At 44.3% G+C, this 18562-nt stretch overlaps 1 protein-coding gene and 1 long non-coding RNA gene across 3 annotated transcripts; one reads left to right on the top strand and one right to left on the bottom strand.

The window, feature by feature from the left end:
* Positions 1-5192: 5192 nt before the first annotated feature.
* id1 (inhibitor of DNA binding 1, HLH protein) lies at positions 5193-6492 on the bottom strand. Of its 2 annotated transcripts, none has more exons than XM_069884297.1 (3): positions 5989-6492; positions 5816-5873; positions 5193-5676 (listed from the first exon to the last, which is right to left on the bottom strand). In XM_069884297.1, exons 1-2 carry the CDS (start codon positions 6475-6477, stop codon positions 5832-5834), a joined length of 531 nt encoding a protein of 176 aa, XP_069740398.1. In that variant the 5' UTR covers positions 6478-6492; the 3' UTR covers positions 5193-5676; positions 5816-5831. The 2 variants fall into 2 exon arrangements, with proteins under 2 accessions (XP_069740398.1, XP_069740399.1); XM_069884298.1 differs by having other exon boundaries at positions 6010-6492.
* Positions 6493-6630: 138 nt separating this feature from the next.
* LOC138735821 (uncharacterized) lies at positions 6631-13256 on the top strand. Its single transcript, XR_011339956.1, has 3 exons — positions 6631-7119; positions 9900-9988; positions 13051-13256. It is a non-coding gene; the product is annotated as an uncharacterized lncRNA (long non-coding RNA).
* Positions 13257-18562: the final 5306 nt, after the last annotated feature.

Here is an 18562-nt window from a genome sequence, read left to right as displayed (position 1 = left end):
CTTACTAATAACAAAATATTGTATTATTTTGTATCCCATGTTTATTTTTCAATTGATCAAATGGCATTAAATTTCCCCCTTCAAAACAGTCCACTATTCTCCTAATTTCTTTGGAAAACCAAATATTGAAAATCCGATTATTCATTGTAAATGGAATAAGTCTATTTTGGATCAATGGCATTTTAGGTATCACATAATTCCTCATTCCCGTTTCAACATTTACCTTGTTTCATATATTAATCAAATGTTTCAACAGTGGAGTATCTCTATCTGCAGTTATTAATCCCATTCATATATATAAAATCATTAGGTATTGTCTCCCCTATTTTATCCATCTCTATCTTAATTTATGCCAGTGTCTCTCTTTCTTCAAAAAAAGAGAGAGAGAGATCTCAAATACAACTTTCCTTGAGCAACAAACAAACAAGCAGTTACCGCTATTACAGCATCAGCGATCCAAGTTTGAAACCGGCTCTGTCTGTAAGGAGTTTGTCAATTCTCCCCATATCTGCATGGTTTCCTCCAGTTTCCTTCATACGGTTAATTGGTATATTTTGGCATCATGGGCTTGTTGACCAGAAGGGCCTGTAGCAGTGCTGCATCCATCAAATAAAAAAAAACTCACTGGGTCGGGCAGCATCAGTGGGAAGGAATGTTTCAGGCTGGAACCCTTCATCAGGAATGATGTGTCTTGTTGAAGGGCTCCGGCCTGAAACATTGACCATTCTTTTTTTCTCCCACTGATGCAGCTCGACCCATTGAGTTCCCTCCAGCAGATTGTTTGTTGCTCCAGATTCCAGCATTTGCCGTCTCTTGGTCCCAAACCTTTTCTTATTATGTTCCCAGGAAGTACAATAGAATATTTTACCATATTAGGAACACTAGAGTGACTGCGTTGCTGCGGGCTCTGGGAGAGCGAGGATCGGAGACACAGCACTTCCCCCATGGGATCCTACCGCCCAATCCTACTACTGACAGCTCCATGCAGACTTTAAACAACCTGTTAAAGGAGTCAACAATGTTTTATTTTAAAATCCTATGACCATGGGGTTTGGGCCCAAGATGAGCCAGTGATGAAAATGGCTTCAAACAGTTGCAGAATCCAGGGAAGCAGACTGGTGCATCATGGGATCAGAAAATGGGAGAACATGCCCATTTGAGGTGAAGAAGCAGAGGAGATGATCCATGGGTTGATAACCACAGCAGCAGACCAGTGAAGGGCACTGCAGCTGAAGAATACACAGGCAGTGTGTTGTCGTGGACTCGAGGAACCCACACAGGCGGCGGGCTGCTGGAGACTGTGGCTAAAGGACTCACACCAGGGTGCGGACTGCAAGAGACTGGCTCGAGACTGGCTGAAGGGGGTACCAGGATTCAGAATCGGATGCGAGAGGGTGCCAAATGCAGGAGGCGCTCACAAGGTGCCTCGGCCGCTGAAAGCCTCCCAGTCGTGTCGGAGGTTTGGATCTAGAGCTCAGGTTGCCAATGGATCGAACAGGAGTCTGTGCAGCTGCAGAGGCTGCAGGAGCGCTGGAATCAAATCCACGGAGACTCAATGACTCTGAAGAGACTCTTTCCTGCTTCTCTTTCTCTGACTGTAAGGGGCACCGCCAATTTCTACTGATGGCGAATCTTTGTCGTTTTTAAGGCAGACTAAATGCAATTTCATGTAATTATTACATCGGTTTTATTACATAACAAGAAAATAATCATAATCTTGAGATAACTACATGGTTGGCAATACTGGCATGCGGAACACACTAGAGCAGTAGTCCTCAGAAATAGATTTTTTTTAATGGCAGTCCTGATTACCTGACTCAGCTAGTTGGTTCTCCTCAGACTTAGTATCCAGGCCCTGAAAGCAGTTGGCAGCCAGCCACAGGCTGCTCTCATTGTCTGTGGAGGAAGACGTTAGTCCCAGAATAAGTAAATTGTATGGAAGATCAGAGCAAATACATGTTCTGCTTCCAGAACAGATTATGGAATTGTTATCGGACCTTGCTGTGCATAAATTGACCACCACATTTCTTGCAATGATGACCACCTAATCTTCACATTTCATCAGTGCCACATGCTTTGGATGCCCTGAAAGGGCAGGAAAGGTGGGGATCCAATGGAAGTATTCCTGATTGAAGTCAGAAAAATGGGCAGACTGGGTAAACAGTGCAAGCCTGTGGGAAACCTACAGGTGTGACTCTAGTTGGGCTCATGTCCAGCCGTGCAGCGCAGGCAGATAATAAGGACAGAGAAAGAGGGAAAGCAAGAATCCTGGCAGATAAAGGGGCAGTGTATGTGTGAGTGAGAGCAAAGAAACGTGTGAGAAAGAGACTGGTAGGCAGAGAAAGAGGAGAGAGAAACAGGGACAGGGAAAATAAGGAATCATATGTGTGTGAGAGAGAAAATGAGAGGAAACCAGAAAAAGGGGCTGGTTGGCAGAGAAATAGAGCCGGATTGGGGGAAGGGGCTGGGGGTAGAGAGAGCGAGAGAGAGAGGTGGGGAAGGGGAAGGGGAGAGATTTGGGGGAGAGAATTCAAGGAATTGTGGGACAGAGAGAAAGGGGGGAGAGGAAGGGAGGGAAAAGAGACAAAGGAGGGGGAGAGAGACAGAGGAAGCGATAGAGAGGAAGGAGAGACAAGAAGGGAGAGGGGAAAGAGAGGGAAAGAAACTGGAAGAGAAAGAGAGCCAGAGAGAGGGAAAGAATGTGAGAGAAAGAGAGCGAGAGAGAGAGAGCGTGCCCAGGAGAGAGTTTGTATGTCATGAGAGAGAAATAGAAGGCAAACAATGAGTTGCTGGAGGAACTGAGCGGGTCAGATGGCATCCACAGTGAGAAATGGTCGACTTATCCGGTCGGGACCCTGTATTGAGAGAAATAGATGGAGTTGGTGGGTCGAGATCAAATGATGGTGAAGCTGGGGTCAAATGTGAACCAGTCACAAGGGGTCAGGCCTGCCTTCAGCTCTCTATCTGCGCAGATCTCTACAAAACATTTCCAAATAAGTGGTCTCTTTTTTTAAACTCGAACATGTTTTCTTCAGCCTTTTTTTTTGGCTCGTTATCTTTGTGGTGCAATCTCGCTTTAAGGGAGTTCCCATGCTTTTTCCCGGAGAGCTGGAAGTGCAGCTGGTCGTCAACTCGTGGTAAAGTAAACGCTCTGTTGGCTCTGCGCTTGTGTCAAGGGCAGGAAAGGCCGAGCAAGGCCAGACTGACTGGCGCCTCCGAACACCTGGAGAAGTTCAGGTTAACTGCATTCCTATACACACAGCTGATTCACAGGATTAAATATACTAATCCTTTGTCAGCAGATGTGTTCCCACTATGACTCCAGGCACCACTCAAATCAGCCTGCGGCACATTTTAAAGAAAAGATCCTTTTTTTTTAGCACAATTGAAACCATTTCTACTCTCTCGCTCAATAATAAGTAGAATTGACGGAATTAATGACTTACACAAATCTTGATGCAATCCCTAATTCTGCATTATAATTGCATTAAAGATTCATTTAAACTTTTCTTTGTGCGGGGTATATTTTTAGATCTATTTTGAATATACTCTTAAAAGATTCACAATCCCTTTGTCATATATCACAGAAAATGTAATATTATACTAAATATCCTTCTGGCAGACAAGCTCTTCCCATGGGTAAAATTTAAAAAAAAGTGGAGGTGGGTGGATGAAGTTTAGTTTGAAGTTTTCTTTCCAAAAAAAAATGTTACACATTTCATATGCATTGCATTCTCTGAGGGAGCAAATAAAAAAATATAATTTTGATTCTTTAAATATTGGTAGAAATGTAGGTTTTAGAATTAAGGATGGCTACAACCAGATGCTACATACAATTCTTTGTCTCAATTATTCCAGCATTTCAGAAGGGAGAATGGGTCCCAGCATTGTGAAGGTGTCAATTGTCGTAGTTTGTATTAGCACTGGGGGCCAAGATAAACGAGTTCCCTCTTTACTGCATTCTTTTCGTTGAATGTGTGACTCATTGAAGTTTAATGGCATTAATCCAAATTCACCCCATCTGTTTAGAATCAGTGTCTTCCCCTATTTCTATTGTTTTTAATCCCAAGGGAAATGATAACGATTGAATCCCATTATCACAATTAGTAACTTTTTTTTTGTTCTCCTTTTTTTATTCATGAAATGTGTCAGTAATATCAGGCTCTGTACATATAATTTTGTACACCCTGGTGTTGACTTAAATTTCTTCATAATTTTGTACACCCTGGTGTTATTTGATCTAAATTTCTTCTGAAGAATCAACACAAAGTTAAAAGTCCATTTAAAATTACAAATCTTTAAGATCTTTAAGGAGGGCTCAGGCCCAAAACGAGTCGCATCTTTTGCTGTTCCTCCAGCATTTGTGTGTTTACAATCGCAGCATCTGCAGACTTGTGTTTCACTCTGCTCTTAACCCTTTTGCAAAGCTAAATTCCTTGCAATAATCATTTAAACTTCTGTGAAAGTGTGTTCATTTCGAGGTCATCTTTCATATTAGCACGGCTTTTAAAGATCTGCGTATGAAAATGTTGTGCAAGGTTCAAGTTTCACGACCCATCAGGCTACCTTCACAGTGGGTATCTCAACTACCCCACTATTCCCCCCTGAATGCATGCAAGGGAACTGATCCACCACACTGCAGGTTACATCTCTAAGGGAACTGATCCAGCATTCTGCAGGTTACATCTCTAAGGGAACTGATCCCACCACGCTGCAGGTTACATCTCTAAGGGAACTGATCCCACCACGCTGCAGGTTACATCTCTAAGGGAACTGATCCACCATGCTGCAGGTTACATCTCTTCCCTTGATAACCTCCCATAATTTGCCTGTGTTAGTAAAGGTGGGTTGTAAGCAACAAACGTTTTGTCCTGAAGTTGCTTGCAATCTTTGTTAAATCAGGATTCCAATCTCCATGAGTCTCTAAGTTTGAAGCCTTGGGGCTAGTTCTGAATCATTCCATTATTGCCCTATGGGTTATGGTTCTGAATTACTTCCCCACTTGAGAGAAATTAATCCTTCAGCAAAATTGCAACTATTCAATAAATGTGGTCCTGAATTTACTATCTTTCATACGCATTTTTTTAAAAATGTTTCCTGATCAGTGTAAATTGATCAGCCTCTCCTTTATACCAATCCAAAAATTATCCACTGAAATGTTTGTATGAAGGTTACCAAACAAGATAAATGCATAATTTCATTCATTTTATTTCAGTTAACATTTCAAAAAGATTCATCATTTCAAAGATTCATAATTTTTTTTTAAAAAAACCATTTAGTACAACATTGTTGTAAACAATTCAAGACACACTTACAAAGTATAAGATTTACAACTGAATCACCCATTAGATCTCGTAAGGATGTTACACAAGTCTCGAAAACTCCCAGCCAAAAATGTCTCTCGTTAAACTGCCTGCGGTGTGGGGTTGGCGTTCAAGAGGCACGTCACTAGATGCAAACTTCCTCCTGGTTTCCCGAGTCACCTGGATGGCGAGACTAAAAAGGCAAGGGGCCCCGTGTCCTGGAGGCCAGCACCACCCCTTTGAGCCAAGTCAATGACACGCGAGTCCCAAAACATGATAGATTCTGCTCTTGATATTCCCCTCCCGGGGATTGCAGATGGTTGCGCGGGTCGTCGTCCATCGCCAGATCATCTTAGTACTGGACATCTGAATACTGGGACAAGAAGAAGAGACACTTTTCAAGTTCAAGAAGGCCAGACGTTTTAATTAAAGGATGAAGACTTTAGATGGGTCTTTGAAACATGAAATTACCACTCGCTGGTTAATTTGTGGGGGATCCCGATTGGACCTACCTGCAAAGAGGTTCGCTCAGCGACACAAAATCCGGTCATCGCTGCTAACACAGGGAGCCTATAAGCAAAAAAAAATAAAATCAAGATTAAGTCCCATCATCTCAGTCGCATCACGTTCGAAGGAAACTAGTTCACTTGTTCGGGTCGCGATTGGCCAGAGCCGGTCAAATTACCTCCGCCGCGATGACAGTCACCTCGGATGGGAGTGGGGTCCGTGACGGCGCTGTGTTGCCCGACGTCTGATCGTCCAACTCCAGCTGCAAGTCCCAGATGTAATCGATGACATGCTGCAGGATCTCCACCTTGCTGACCTTCTTGTTCTGGGGCAGGGTGGGCACCAGCTCCTTCAGCTTGCTGTAACAGCCGTTCATGTCGTACAGGAACATGGTCATCTGCTCATCCAGCAACGGGGGCATCTTGCACTTGGCGATGGCGATGCTCTGCTCGGACAGGCACCTCACCACGTCCTCGTTGCATCCCTGGCGCTTCAGCGTGCACGCAGCACCGCTCACGACTTTCATGCTGACGGGGAAGTCCACGCACCCAACTCTCGGCTCGCCGCTCCGTCCCGCAAGCCGACGCTGTGGTGACAGGGGCTCCGGCGCCCGTGCGCCGCCCTTTATCCCCGCTGGCCGCCGGAGGGGGGGGCGTCTGCCACTCATCCAGCCGCCCGCCCAATCGCAGGGCGCGGGGTGGGCGGGATTCGCCGCGCCGCCCAGCCAATAGGAGGGAGGGGGGAAGCCCGAGGATTTGTCAAAGCCAGGAAGGAGAGGTTGGAGAAAGTTAGCGAGCGAGCGGGCGGGGGGGGGGGGGGGAGACTGGCAGGAGGAAACAAATGTGCTGGAGATGTGGGAATGCAGCTGTTTGTGTCGGGGGGGGGGCATAGAATGGAAACTCACATGTCAGATGTGCGGCGATTGTTTCTGGGTCCTTTCCTTCTGTCCCAAGTAACCAACTTAACAATCCCCCCCCTCCCCCCCCAGCCAATGTCCACTTCAATATAGGCAATGTAACACACAAAATGCAACCTCAGAGTCTGCAGAATTGTAATCGCTATTCAATTGTAACCCTTGCGAATTTGCTGTCCAGGAATGTGGGGAGTATGAAGGAATCCGGACCTGCCTCGGCTTTCTGAAGGGCTTGCTAAAAATCAAGCAGCTTTGTTGAAAACAAAGTCCTCGTTTAGAGACTTTTATCATCCCTGCCAATGACAGCAAAATTGTCCTGCTATGACCCGTTGCGGCCAATTCAGCAATCCGCTGCTCGGCTACCAGTCAAGTGCTCTGCAAAATAATTAATCATTGGTAAATTTTCAGCCACATTATAGTGATTGCAAAGGAAAATATTTAGCGTTTGAAAGGAAGATTATGTTTAAAACGTGCGGATTCTTTCATTTTTGCAAGTGTGCAAATAAGTCGCTTTCTTTTTCCACATGGGAACTTTGAGCAATGTTGGAGAGCTTCGTTTCTCCGAAATAGCACAGCATTTTCCCACTGCTTTGCCTGTTCCCCTTTAAAAAAACGACCCATAGCCTCCAGACTGGCAGGCGCCAGCCCCGTGACGTCACCCATTCATACAGCCTTGACGCCTGTCAAGCTGGCGCCGCGCAGGCGGTCACCCTGGAGACGCGCACGCCAATCAAACGCACTACAAGGGCGCCGAGCTGCCAGCAATTAACTGGCAATCATCTGCACCCTGATAAATCGCCCTTTAATTTGTCACCTTAACCCCTCTTAAAGAGTTTACACCCGCACACCTGCAAAGCCGTATTGTTGCTTGTGTTTTGGGCTGCGGAGTTCGCATGATTCGAATGCTTGCAGTGGCTAAATGCTTGCAGCAAGATAGGGGAGGGGGTTGGAGAGACGAGGGGGTGGGAAGAGACATTCTCAATTGAAAGCTTATGGTTCAATCTGCATTGCAATACATAAGGCAGCTGCAGAGTTCGCACTGCAGGATAGCAGTTAACACATTATAAAGAGATTACCCCTTTATTTCTCTACCATCGAGTGTACATTTTAAACCGTAAATTAAAAGAGAAGCTGCCTAGTTTCTATATATTCCATAACACGACTTGTGCAAACTCTAGTATTCCCATAGAGTCACAGATATTGAAAACACGTTTCAAGGAAGGGATATTTGAACACACATCTGTATTCAGTGCATACATCTGTGAGCAGGGAATGTATTTGTTATAGGATAGCCCTGAGTGTTGATGTATGGAGTGAGGGGATGTCCACATCGCGTGAAAAACGCTAATTTTACATTTCAGACAAAACACTTCCAGATGATATTTTAAATATGATAGGGGGAAATGCTCCTTTTTGGAATCAAGGAGTGTGAAAATCATATTTTCCAAACATGCCTGCAACAGAAGTGGAGACAAGTTTAACAAACCTAGGATCCAAACTTTTTTTAAAAAAAGCACTTGAATAGGGTTTCCATGTGTCACAATGAAATGAAATGCAAAAAAAAACCTCTCCTGTCACATGAAATTAAATTCAAAGCAGATTAAAATTGGAGGATAACAAAAATGAGCAGGAATTGGTTGATTTCAAGGTTCTTGACTCCAATTTTAACTTTCTGCAAATGTATTGTCAAATCTTGTGCTAATTAACAATGGCATCTCAAATCTTTCTATAAATTTTCTAAAAAGTTACAAAAAAAGGGACAAAAGTAAAAAGCTCAGTGACCTGAAACATTTATTAATAGTTCATAACACACACATTATGTGTATATCATATATATATGTATATATATATATATATATATATATTTTATATATATATATATACACACATACACACATTTGTTAGATTTGTTTTTCTTCTCTCTGCCATATTTGAAAAATGAAATCTTAACATTAACGTCCGTTTGCCTTTTGCTAGTCTGGCTGCAGGTCACAGCTCACAGGCTGTACCCAAGCCTGCAAGGGAGTTAGAACAATAGGGGGATAAGGAGCGAGTTTGTGGGAGAGATTCAGGCTGGCGACAGTCTGTCTGAGCCTCCTCTTTGCTCTCAGCTCTTTGTTCAGCTGCAAAAACGATCAGCGTTTCCTATTGCCCTTCAACAATGACCCAGCCAGATGGGTCTTCACCCACCCCCTTCCCTCAAACTAATCTTATTTACAGCGCATCAGACAAAATATGTTTTTTTTTAAATGATACACTTTAATCTAACAGAGGAAAGAAAATGCCCTGCAAGCACACCTCAAAGGAAGACTAATTAGTAAAAGTTGGATTCCTTTTAAAGTTATGGTTCTCTGTCGCCAGAAATAAAAATAACATTTTTAAATGTATGTAATGATTCTTCCTTCCTTTGAAATACATTATGTACCTTCCAGCCAAAAAGGCTATGTTGTAGACAAGCACCAAGGTCCTTGGCAATACTCCAGTTCAACTGGTTACTAGGGCCTCCTGGATCAAGCCTACTTATGTGCTGAACTAGCAACTTGAGGCTGCAATTGGCATTGGCAGCTCTTATCAGAGGACAGTGGCCTGGACTGGGCAGGGGTTCACTCTCCTGACCACAATTAACCCCCTTGCTGAACTAATTTTGGACAATTATTTAGGGGAATTGAGATGGCTACAACCCTCAAACCTTCCATGCCATCTGGTTGGAGGGTACCCACAAAAAATTTATTGACCTCTCCTCAGAGCTAACTCTCCATGCGTAGAACTACCTCTCCATGCGTAGAACTATCTCTCCATGCATAGAACTACCTCTCCATGTGTAGAACTACCTCTCCATGTGTAGAACTACCTCCCATGAATGTAGTACTACCTCTCCATCAGAACACATCAGTTAGAGTCATTGAAATATGTTTTGGTCCACAGGATGTTACACTGAGCTAGTGCCATCTGCCTTTGTTTGACCTGTATACCTCTAAATATTTGAGTCCTGATAAAGGGGCCCGACCCGAAATGTTGACAGACCATTTCTACCCATGGATATTACCTAACCCTCTGAGTTCCTCCAGCTCCTGGGTTCCTCCCACTAAACCAGCCAATCTCAATGGGGGGGGGTGTGCAAATTAAGGGAAGCCAAGGACTGGAATCATAAAATATTTTTTCTATTTTGTCTGTAGTCAGTAGGAGAGAAGTACAGAAGAAACCAACTGAACAACTGCTTCACAGGGAAGGGGGGCCCATAAACCTCGAGCAGAGTCCTAAGGAGGTGATTGCCAACTATAGATAGAGAATGGCTTCTCTAAACCCTTCCTGTCTATATAACCATCTAAATGTCTATTAGACTTTGGAATTGTACCCACCTCTGGCAGTTAGATTATCTCTAATCCTCTTTTTGAAGGTGCCCCCTTGCAAAACTCAAAAAATATTCAGGGAGGTTGTTAAGGAGAACTAATAATTACGAGGGTATGCCAAGAAAATCGGTAGTCAGGGTGAAGGTTCTTTTTATTTTTTAATTAAAATTTTAAATTTAATTTTAAAAAAATATTTAGGTGTACAGCATGGTTACAGGCCCTTTTGGCCCACAAGCCCATGCCACCCAATTCCTGCAGTATGTGTTTAATGGTGGAAGGAAACCAGAGCCCCCAAAGGAAACCCACGCAAACATGGGGAGAACATACAAACTTCTCACAGACAGTGGCAGATTCAAACCACAGCCCTGATCGCTGTCACTGAAATAGCGCCACACTAACCGCTACACTAGCCATGCCTTTCCACCCTGTCAAAACTGCAAGAGAAGGATGAAGTGTTACAGACCAGCAAGAGGGGTGTTTGGTGGGCTGGGCTGAGGTACGCAACAACAAATGGATTATATCAAAGCAATGTGGTCATGCCATGTATTTGTGAATGATGGTGGGTAATTAAATAGGTAATGGAGTCCATTTGCACTTCTGGCTCAGGATGTTTGAGGTGGGGGAGGAGGCGGGAAGGACCTCCCCCACCTCAAACATCCTGAGCTGAAAGTGCAAATAGACTGTCTATCTCAGCCTTCTCCTGAGGAGCCCAGATTGTGGAGGTTGGCCTTCAACCAATATGATTTAGCCTGTGTGACATTGCAGGATGGGTGAGCACTGGGTCCAGCGAAGGCGATGGAAGGTCTGCAAAGGGTCGTGGACACAGCCCAGGACATCACAAGCATCATTCGCTTGAAGCTGTGCGCGTTCACACGTGTTTTGCAATCAGCACACAAATGAAATTAATGTACGCACAAAAGGTTAATTACCTAAGAGAATAATGATTAATAATTATACTTATTGAAAATAATCTCTCAGCTAACTGTTTCTGTTAACTAGTTAGTCAGTTAAACAAGCAGTTAATCGTACCTGTATTATATTAAAGCATGCCAATACAGTTTTATTAGCCATGAGAGGCTAATAAATTGTTTGAAACAATTTCAAGTTTACATTTGCACAAGTATTCGGTGCACACATACTTTTGTCACAGGAAAAAACAATTTGTACCACATTTTTGAGCACACTGACTTACTAAAAGTTAGGGGAGGCATTGGACACAAGGAAAACCCTCCCACCATCGAAAACATCTATAGGAAACACTGCCGCTGGAAAGCAGCAGTAGCAGTCATCAAGGATCCAGACCACTCAGCACACGCTCCATTCACGCTGCTGCCATCAGGAAAGAGGTGCACTGTATAAACTCGTGTGATAGTCAGACCCTGTGTAAAACTCAACCTCCCTATTTTTGGCCCTGACTGCCTGCCTGCTCGACCTCCTTACGCCTTGACCGTGAATCCTTGCATCAGCCACCCACTCAGTGGAGCTCCTGATTCACCCATGCCCTGACTGTGGATCCTTGCTCTGGCTGCCAAATCACCGGAGCTCTCGACGCCCTGACCGCAGATTCTCTTTATTTGTTTACATATCTTCTGGAGAACAGTTTTTTGCCTTACCAATAGGTGGCAATTCTGCCTCGCCCACAGGAAAGGAATCTCAGGGTTGTATGTGATGTTATACATGTACTCTGACAATAAACTAAAATCTGATCTGAAGCAGACAATGTCCTGGCCGTCGAACTGGAGACCTGTGTCACTGGACGAGCCACATCGCCCTCACCCCAACACCATTTCAGCACCGGGGTACCACACTGAAAGCAGGATGACCCCAATCCAACGGACACCAGACATCGTTCACCTGACACTGTCATCCTCTTTCTCCCTATGCAGTGCACCCTGCAGATTCTCTGTTTGATTCTCTTTGATTCCAACCGATCATTGCCCCATCAACAGAGCATTGCAAGATGCTGTTGACCATTTTATCATTCTTGAACAAAATGCTGTTACAGCGCCAGTGACCAAGGTTCAAATCTGGTGCTGTCTGTCCGTAAGGTGTTTGTACATTTTCCCTGTGTCTGCGCAAGTTTTTCCCTGGTGTTCCAGTTTCCTCACACCAATCGGGGTTGTAGCTTAATTGGGGTACTTGGGTAGCACAGGCTCATGGGCTGAAAGGGGTTGTTACTGTGCTGTGTGTCTACATTTTTAAAAATCCAATTTTAAAAATGTAAAATAATCAGCTGCTTATCAGGATGGGGAGAAATGGTCAGTCAGTATTCTGGGATGGGACCATTCATTGGGATTAAAGTCAGAAGCAGTGATATCAATGGGGAAGGAAGCTGGGGAGGGTTAGCTCATCAAGCTTGCTCATTTGCAGTCTTGAAAAAGGGTACCAACCTGAAGTTACCATAGAACACCCCTCTACAGGCCCCTCAGCCCACAATCTTGTGCCGACCTATATGTTCCTACAAAAAAAACCCTTCCTGTCTTGTAACCCTCTATTTTTCTTTCATCCATATGTTTCAGCCTCCACTATCAAGGCATTCCAGGCACTCATAACCCTCTGTGTAAAATACATACCCATGATGTGTCCCCTAAACTTTCCTCCCTTCATTTTGTATAGACATCCTCTGGTGTTTGCTATTCCCATCATGGGGGAAAAAAAAGCACTGTCTGTCTACCCTATTTATGTCTCTCAGAATCTTGTTGGCCTCTATTACATCTCCTCTCATCCTTCTTCACTCCAAAGAGTCCCAGCTCTACTAACCTTGCCTCATAAGAATTATTTTCCAATCCAGTCAGGCTCCTCTATACCCTTTCCATAGCTTCCACATACATAGCTTACCAATAAGTGGTAATACTGCCTCAGCAATAGGAAAAAGAATCTCAGGCTTGTAAGTGATGTCATGTATGTCCTCAGACAATAAATCTTAACTTCGAGCTTTGAAACGTTGATTGTCCATTTCTCTCCATGTCCTGCCCAGCCCCTCAGCTTCTCTTCGGTTACCTCACTGAACCACAGATTGAAGGGCGGACCATTGGGTGCAGATTTCACTACAGACTTGGTCCAACCTTGGAGAACAGCACATGGCTCTCCAGCAGGGTTCCACATGATTCCTGCAGAGAAAGACTTTGAATCCTTTAATCAGAAGGAGGTTCAAGTGCTTTTATTGAATTTAAATAAAATTTTACCTGGCACACAAAAATAAGAATCTCAGGGTTGTATGTGATCTGACAATAAATCTGAACTTGGACTTTGAACGAGAGTTATTAATGTCAATGACACAGTGGAAAGGAGCATCACCTTGAGGTGTGGACCAGAGAGGAGGTGGCAAATGGAGCCAAGAGAACTGCAGTAGAAGCTGTCCCAAGTTCTAACCACCTTACCCACTGAGTTCCCCACTCCTCCCTACGATCGAGCTCCCATAATGTTATTAAATTCAGACGTCTGACTCAATGACTATATATTTAATTCTCCTGCTCTTTCTTATTCATCATGGCTGCTTTTAATGCCGTGGAGGTAAGTTTCGTAGAGATACAGCATGGTAACAGGCCCTTCCAGTCTGTGGTACCCAAATACCCCAATTAACCTACTAACCCTTTTTGAATATTTTATTTAAAATTTTCAACCATGTAATTGTACAGTTTATACAAACAATACTTAAATTTAAAATACAGTGATTACACAGTTTTTAAACCCCTCCCCTGCCCCCTTACCCCCCCACTACATAAAATATAGTAAATACATAATATGATTGTCTGAAAAAAAAGAAAAACCAAAGTAAAGAAAAACCTACTAACCCTTGTACGTCTTTGGAATGTGGGAGAAAACGAAGACCTGGAGGAAACCCATGCAGTCAAGGGGAGAACGTACAAACTCCATACAGATGGCGGAAGATTCAAACCTGGGTCATTGGCATTGTAGTAGTGCTGCACTTACTGCTATGCACTTACCATATTGAGTTTTTTTGTGCGTTTTCTAACTTACAGAAAAAATCATCTGTAAAAAGTGCAACTTGTTTGATACCCAGAAACAGCCACGGTTAGTGTAGCAGTTAGCACGACGCTATCACAACACCAACATCTGGGGTTGGACCCGACGCTGCTTGTAAGGAGTTTGTTCGTTCTCCCCGTGTCTGCATGGGTTTCCTCCAGGTGCTCCTGTTTCCTCCCACCATTCAAAATGTGCTAGGGTTTTAGGTTAATTAGGCAGCAGGGGCTTGTGGGCTGGAAGGGCCTGTTACCATGCTGTATGTCTAAAAAATATATTTAGTGTGAATAAAAGTATCATATCCAGTTTGGTCTGAATAAAATGAAGCTGGACATTGGAAATGGCCCTGGTTGCAAAAAAAACAATACGGTGCATCATTGCCATGGCTTTAGATAGTTCCCCCTTAAGACTCCATAGCCTCCACTCCATAGTCCTGCGCAAAGACACTGGGGCTGACCCTCCAGTGAATGACTAAGGGAATGCTGCACCACCATCGGAGGCGCCTTTGGTCTTACTGCCTTTCAATTACCCAGAACCCCCTTACTGCTCTTTCTGGTGAGAACAAAGAAGAGTTATACCTGATGTTCTGCTGAAGGTTCAATCATTCCTCAATCGAGCACATTATCCCCTTGCCATTTGAATAGCAGTCAATGTTTCCTGCAATAACTCCGCGAATGCAGTTCAAGATCATTTCATTGGGATTCGAGAAGGAACTGAGGGCAAGAGGGCTCCTGACAGGTGCTCAAGGCTTCCTGATCATATCAGAGGTGTGTACCTGGGGCTTGGGTTGCAGATAGATTGAACAGAACTGTAGAGGTTGCAGGAGCGCTGGAGGCGAATCCACAGGCACTCAGTGACTCTAAAGGGACGCCTTTTTGCTTCGAGCAATACTAATGGCGACTCTTAGTCTGCCTTACGGCAAGAAGGCAATTTCTTGCGATATTATGTGTTCTGTATGATTACATGACATTAAAGAAATCTTGAAAATTTATTGGCAGTGTGGTTGTGATCTGATAAAGCTACTGCCTCACATCTCCAGTCACCCAGGTCCTGACCTCTGCTGCTGTCCATTCGATGTTTGCACGACCTCCCTTTGGGATTTCCTCTAGGTTGCTCCCTTACTGAAATGACAGGTGGGTTGTTACTTCAGATTAGGGTCAGGGTTATTTGCTCCTGGAGAGTAGGCGAGTGGGAAGTTGAATGAGAATATGGTACACGGAAAATTGTTCACAGGATGGGATAACTCTGAGAGCTAGCATAGACCTTCGGTTGAATGGCCTCCTACATCGTACGGCAATGGGCTTAAAGCTGCTGAGAACGTGCAAGTCTGTATTTCAACTGCACATCATGTGTTGCTGCAAAATCATCAGTATGTGGTGCATTATCCGTCAGAACACCAAACTGTTCTTTCAATATTGTTTCACAGACAGAACAAGCTGGACGAGCTGTTTATGTTCTACCTGCCAACCATCCCAGCGATAAAGGGCAAATGGCAGTAAATAGCAGGTCAGGCAGAGGAGTTTGAGGCCAAGAGTCCAGTCACCGGGAACGTCTACCTCAGCAAGTGGGAATCTGTGCAGCCAGTCAATTATTAACAGTTTTATCAATTATAGATTAGCTGTGGGGATCTATTTATTCTGCTTTATGGTGTTCTTTTTGCACCTCGACATAAATGGATGCATTCTAAAGTCGAACATGAAAAATCTCCCCAGTCCCCAGCCTGCGGAGTTGGTGTGTAGTCTGAACTTCTAGCTCTGATTGGACAAACAGGCCAACTATACACACACACACACACACACACACTCACACAATGAGATGGTGGGAGGCAGAGCAAGGTTGTGAAGGGCATTCACTCAGATTGGAGGCTGAAGACCAGAGGTAGAATGGCAGAAGGAATCTCAATAATGGGCCCCAACCAGTAATCATTAAATTAAATGCAAATTAAAATTTAGACATAGAACAGTGACAGGCCCTTCTGACCCACGAGCCCGTGTTGCCCAATTACATCCAATTGACCTAGACACCCAGTATGTTCTGAAGGGTGGGAGGAAACTGGAGCACCGGAGGAATCCTACGTAGACAGAGAGAACATACAAATTCCTGACAGAAACCAGCTGAATTTCTTCAGCATTATGTTTTTACTTCAACCACAGTGACTGCTGCAGACTTTCGCGTTTCACTCCTTACAGACAGAGCCGGATTCAAACCCTGGTCACTGGTGCTTTAACAGCATTGTGCTGCCCCTGTGCGCTAACTGCGCTGCCCCTGCTAATGTTGACTGACCATTTCTACCTCATGAATCCTGGCTGCCCTGCCAAGTTCTTCCAGGTTCTCATTGTTTAACAGCAGGGCAGCCTTGGTAGAGAATTATAAAACATACCAGAGCAAAGCTGCGCCTTTCCTCCTGCATACCCCCTGACCCTTTCATACTGGGATAACCGGTACGCTGATCACGTCGATGATGATTCACCCTCCCTAGGCAGTTCATCCACGGGGTGATCTGATGCCTGCATGCCGGTTCACGAGCGTTCACACTAGCACGTTAACCGGTAGATTGGCCATTAATTACTGGGTTAACATGCCAGTGTGAATGGGGCTAGGGATTCTCGGAACCTTTCAGAAGCATCTGGAATACCACTAGAATTATCCAAGGCTGGCAATTGGGATTAGTAGAGCAGGTCAGCTGGAATTCATAGGCCGAAAGGCCTGTTTTTGCACTGTAGCCCCCACTTTCTATGTCCCATCTTAGAAACTGAATCGTTTATCCCTGGAAGGGTTCTTTCCTGAACTTTTACTTCCAAAAGGTGCAGGGCTCAGAACAGGTCACGGTACTCCAGATGAAGTTCTGTAAACTTTCCCAAGAAAGTATGGTGGATTCTAATGACACTCCTTAACTGGATTATATTGAAGGCATTATTTTCAGTTGGACTCGCAGGCAAAAAACACTCTTACACTGAACTAAAAACAGCTACACTAAATCAATACCCCAGCACTGCCCTGTCTTTGTTTGGCAATTATTCAGTTCGTTTATGTGCGATTTTGTAAGCTGTGATTTGACTCCCCCCACCCCCCCCAACCAAAAAAAAGCTTTCTTTTGTGATCCCGCCTGAACAAAAATTTTAAAAAAACTGGATGGAGAAAGTGTTCCGTGGATCCCCCTAGTCTTGTCACGGAGTCAGCGTTCCCGTACTGTACTGTGTACTGTGCTGAGCGCGGGTTCAGCCACTGTGACCCCTCTCACACAAGAGTCCCAGGGTGGTTGGTTGAACAGCTTGCATGGCTATTCACAGCACCTTCATTGAGTCCAGTTCCCACACAGCTATCAAAGCACTTAATAGCTTATAATTAGCTCGCCATCTGGTAGCAGGACTCTGTGGCTGTGCAGTGATGTTATGCCCAGATCTATTGAGAGGAGGGATATTGTGCAATGGAATGCTTTCCACTTCAGTGGCCATTGCCTAGAGAATTGGTACTAATACAATATTGGGAGGGGGGGAAATCTGTGTACAATGAGACCCAGTGTCATTGCTTGTAGTCAGCCCAGTCGCTGCACCCTTCAATGCCATAAACAACACTGAATCTAGTTAACACCAGCTTAATGACTGAGTTAAATGTACTCATTACCACATATGCAGTGATCTTTGTACAATGGCTGGTCAAAGCAATATGGAAACTATTTTTTTCCATAATCATTGCACTTAAACTCACACCTGCTCATCTTTGAATCTTTCTTCCCTGACTGCAACGCACTCTGAAGATTTAATTTTTATACCTTTCTGCATTTCCACACAGAGTTTCCTTCCTTTCCGAATGCACGCCCTTGTCAGCATACATGTGACCTCAAGTACCTGACTCAAGGGGTTTATTACGTGACTGGGTTCTGTTCATCTCATTTGACTGAAGCCAACATGGGAGCTGAACCTGACACTATTCTCACTACTGTACCATACTGTGACACCATCCGGTCCTGTGGTGGCTATATTGTTGGGTGAAGGATCAAGAGAGCTCGTCCAATAATCCAATAATCCGAGTTCAAATCCACCCTCTTCCCAATTTGTGAACTTGCACGCAGCATTAAAAAAATGGACAGCAGTATTAAAAACTGGCATCAGTAAAAAATCTGAAAATAAAGAAAAGATCTTGGGTGGCTCGGTTAGCGTGACACGATTGCCAGCGACCTGGGTTCGAATCTGGCGCTGTCTGTAAGGAATTTGCACATTCTCCCGATGTCCACGTGGGTTTCCTCCGGGTCCTCCAGTTTCCTCCACATTCCGAAGATGTACGGGGTTATTCGGTTAATTGGTCACTTAGGTGTATTTGGGCAGCGTGGGCTGGGAGGGCCTAAGGCGGTGCTGTGCCTCTAAATGAAAATTACTTTTTTTTAAATCTGCAGTTTCTTGAAATCTGAAATAAAACAGAATATGCTGGAAGTACTCAGCAGGTCAGGCAGTTCTGACTGAGAATCACAGACCTGAGATGTTGACTGTTCTCTCTCCACAGTGGGT

The sequence above is a fragment of the Narcine bancroftii genome, chromosome 6 (genome assembly GCF_036971445.1).
Source record: "Narcine bancroftii isolate sNarBan1 chromosome 6, sNarBan1.hap1, whole genome shotgun sequence".
NCBI classification, from domain to species: domain Eukaryota; kingdom Metazoa; phylum Chordata; class Chondrichthyes; order Torpediniformes; family Narcinidae; genus Narcine; species Narcine bancroftii.
This window is presented reverse-complemented; position numbering and strand designations above follow the sequence as displayed.

Bases quoted from the DNA above. Each gene is read 5' to 3' on its own strand.
- id1 (XM_069884297.1), bottom strand. From the start codon at position 6,477: ATGAGTGGCAGACGCCCCCCCCTCCGGCGGCCAGCGGGGATAAAGGGC. The intron at 5,874-5,988 runs GTAATTTGACCG...TTTTGCTTATAG, and splicing joins TGACTGTCATCGCGGCGGAG to GCTCCCTGTGTTAGCAGCGA.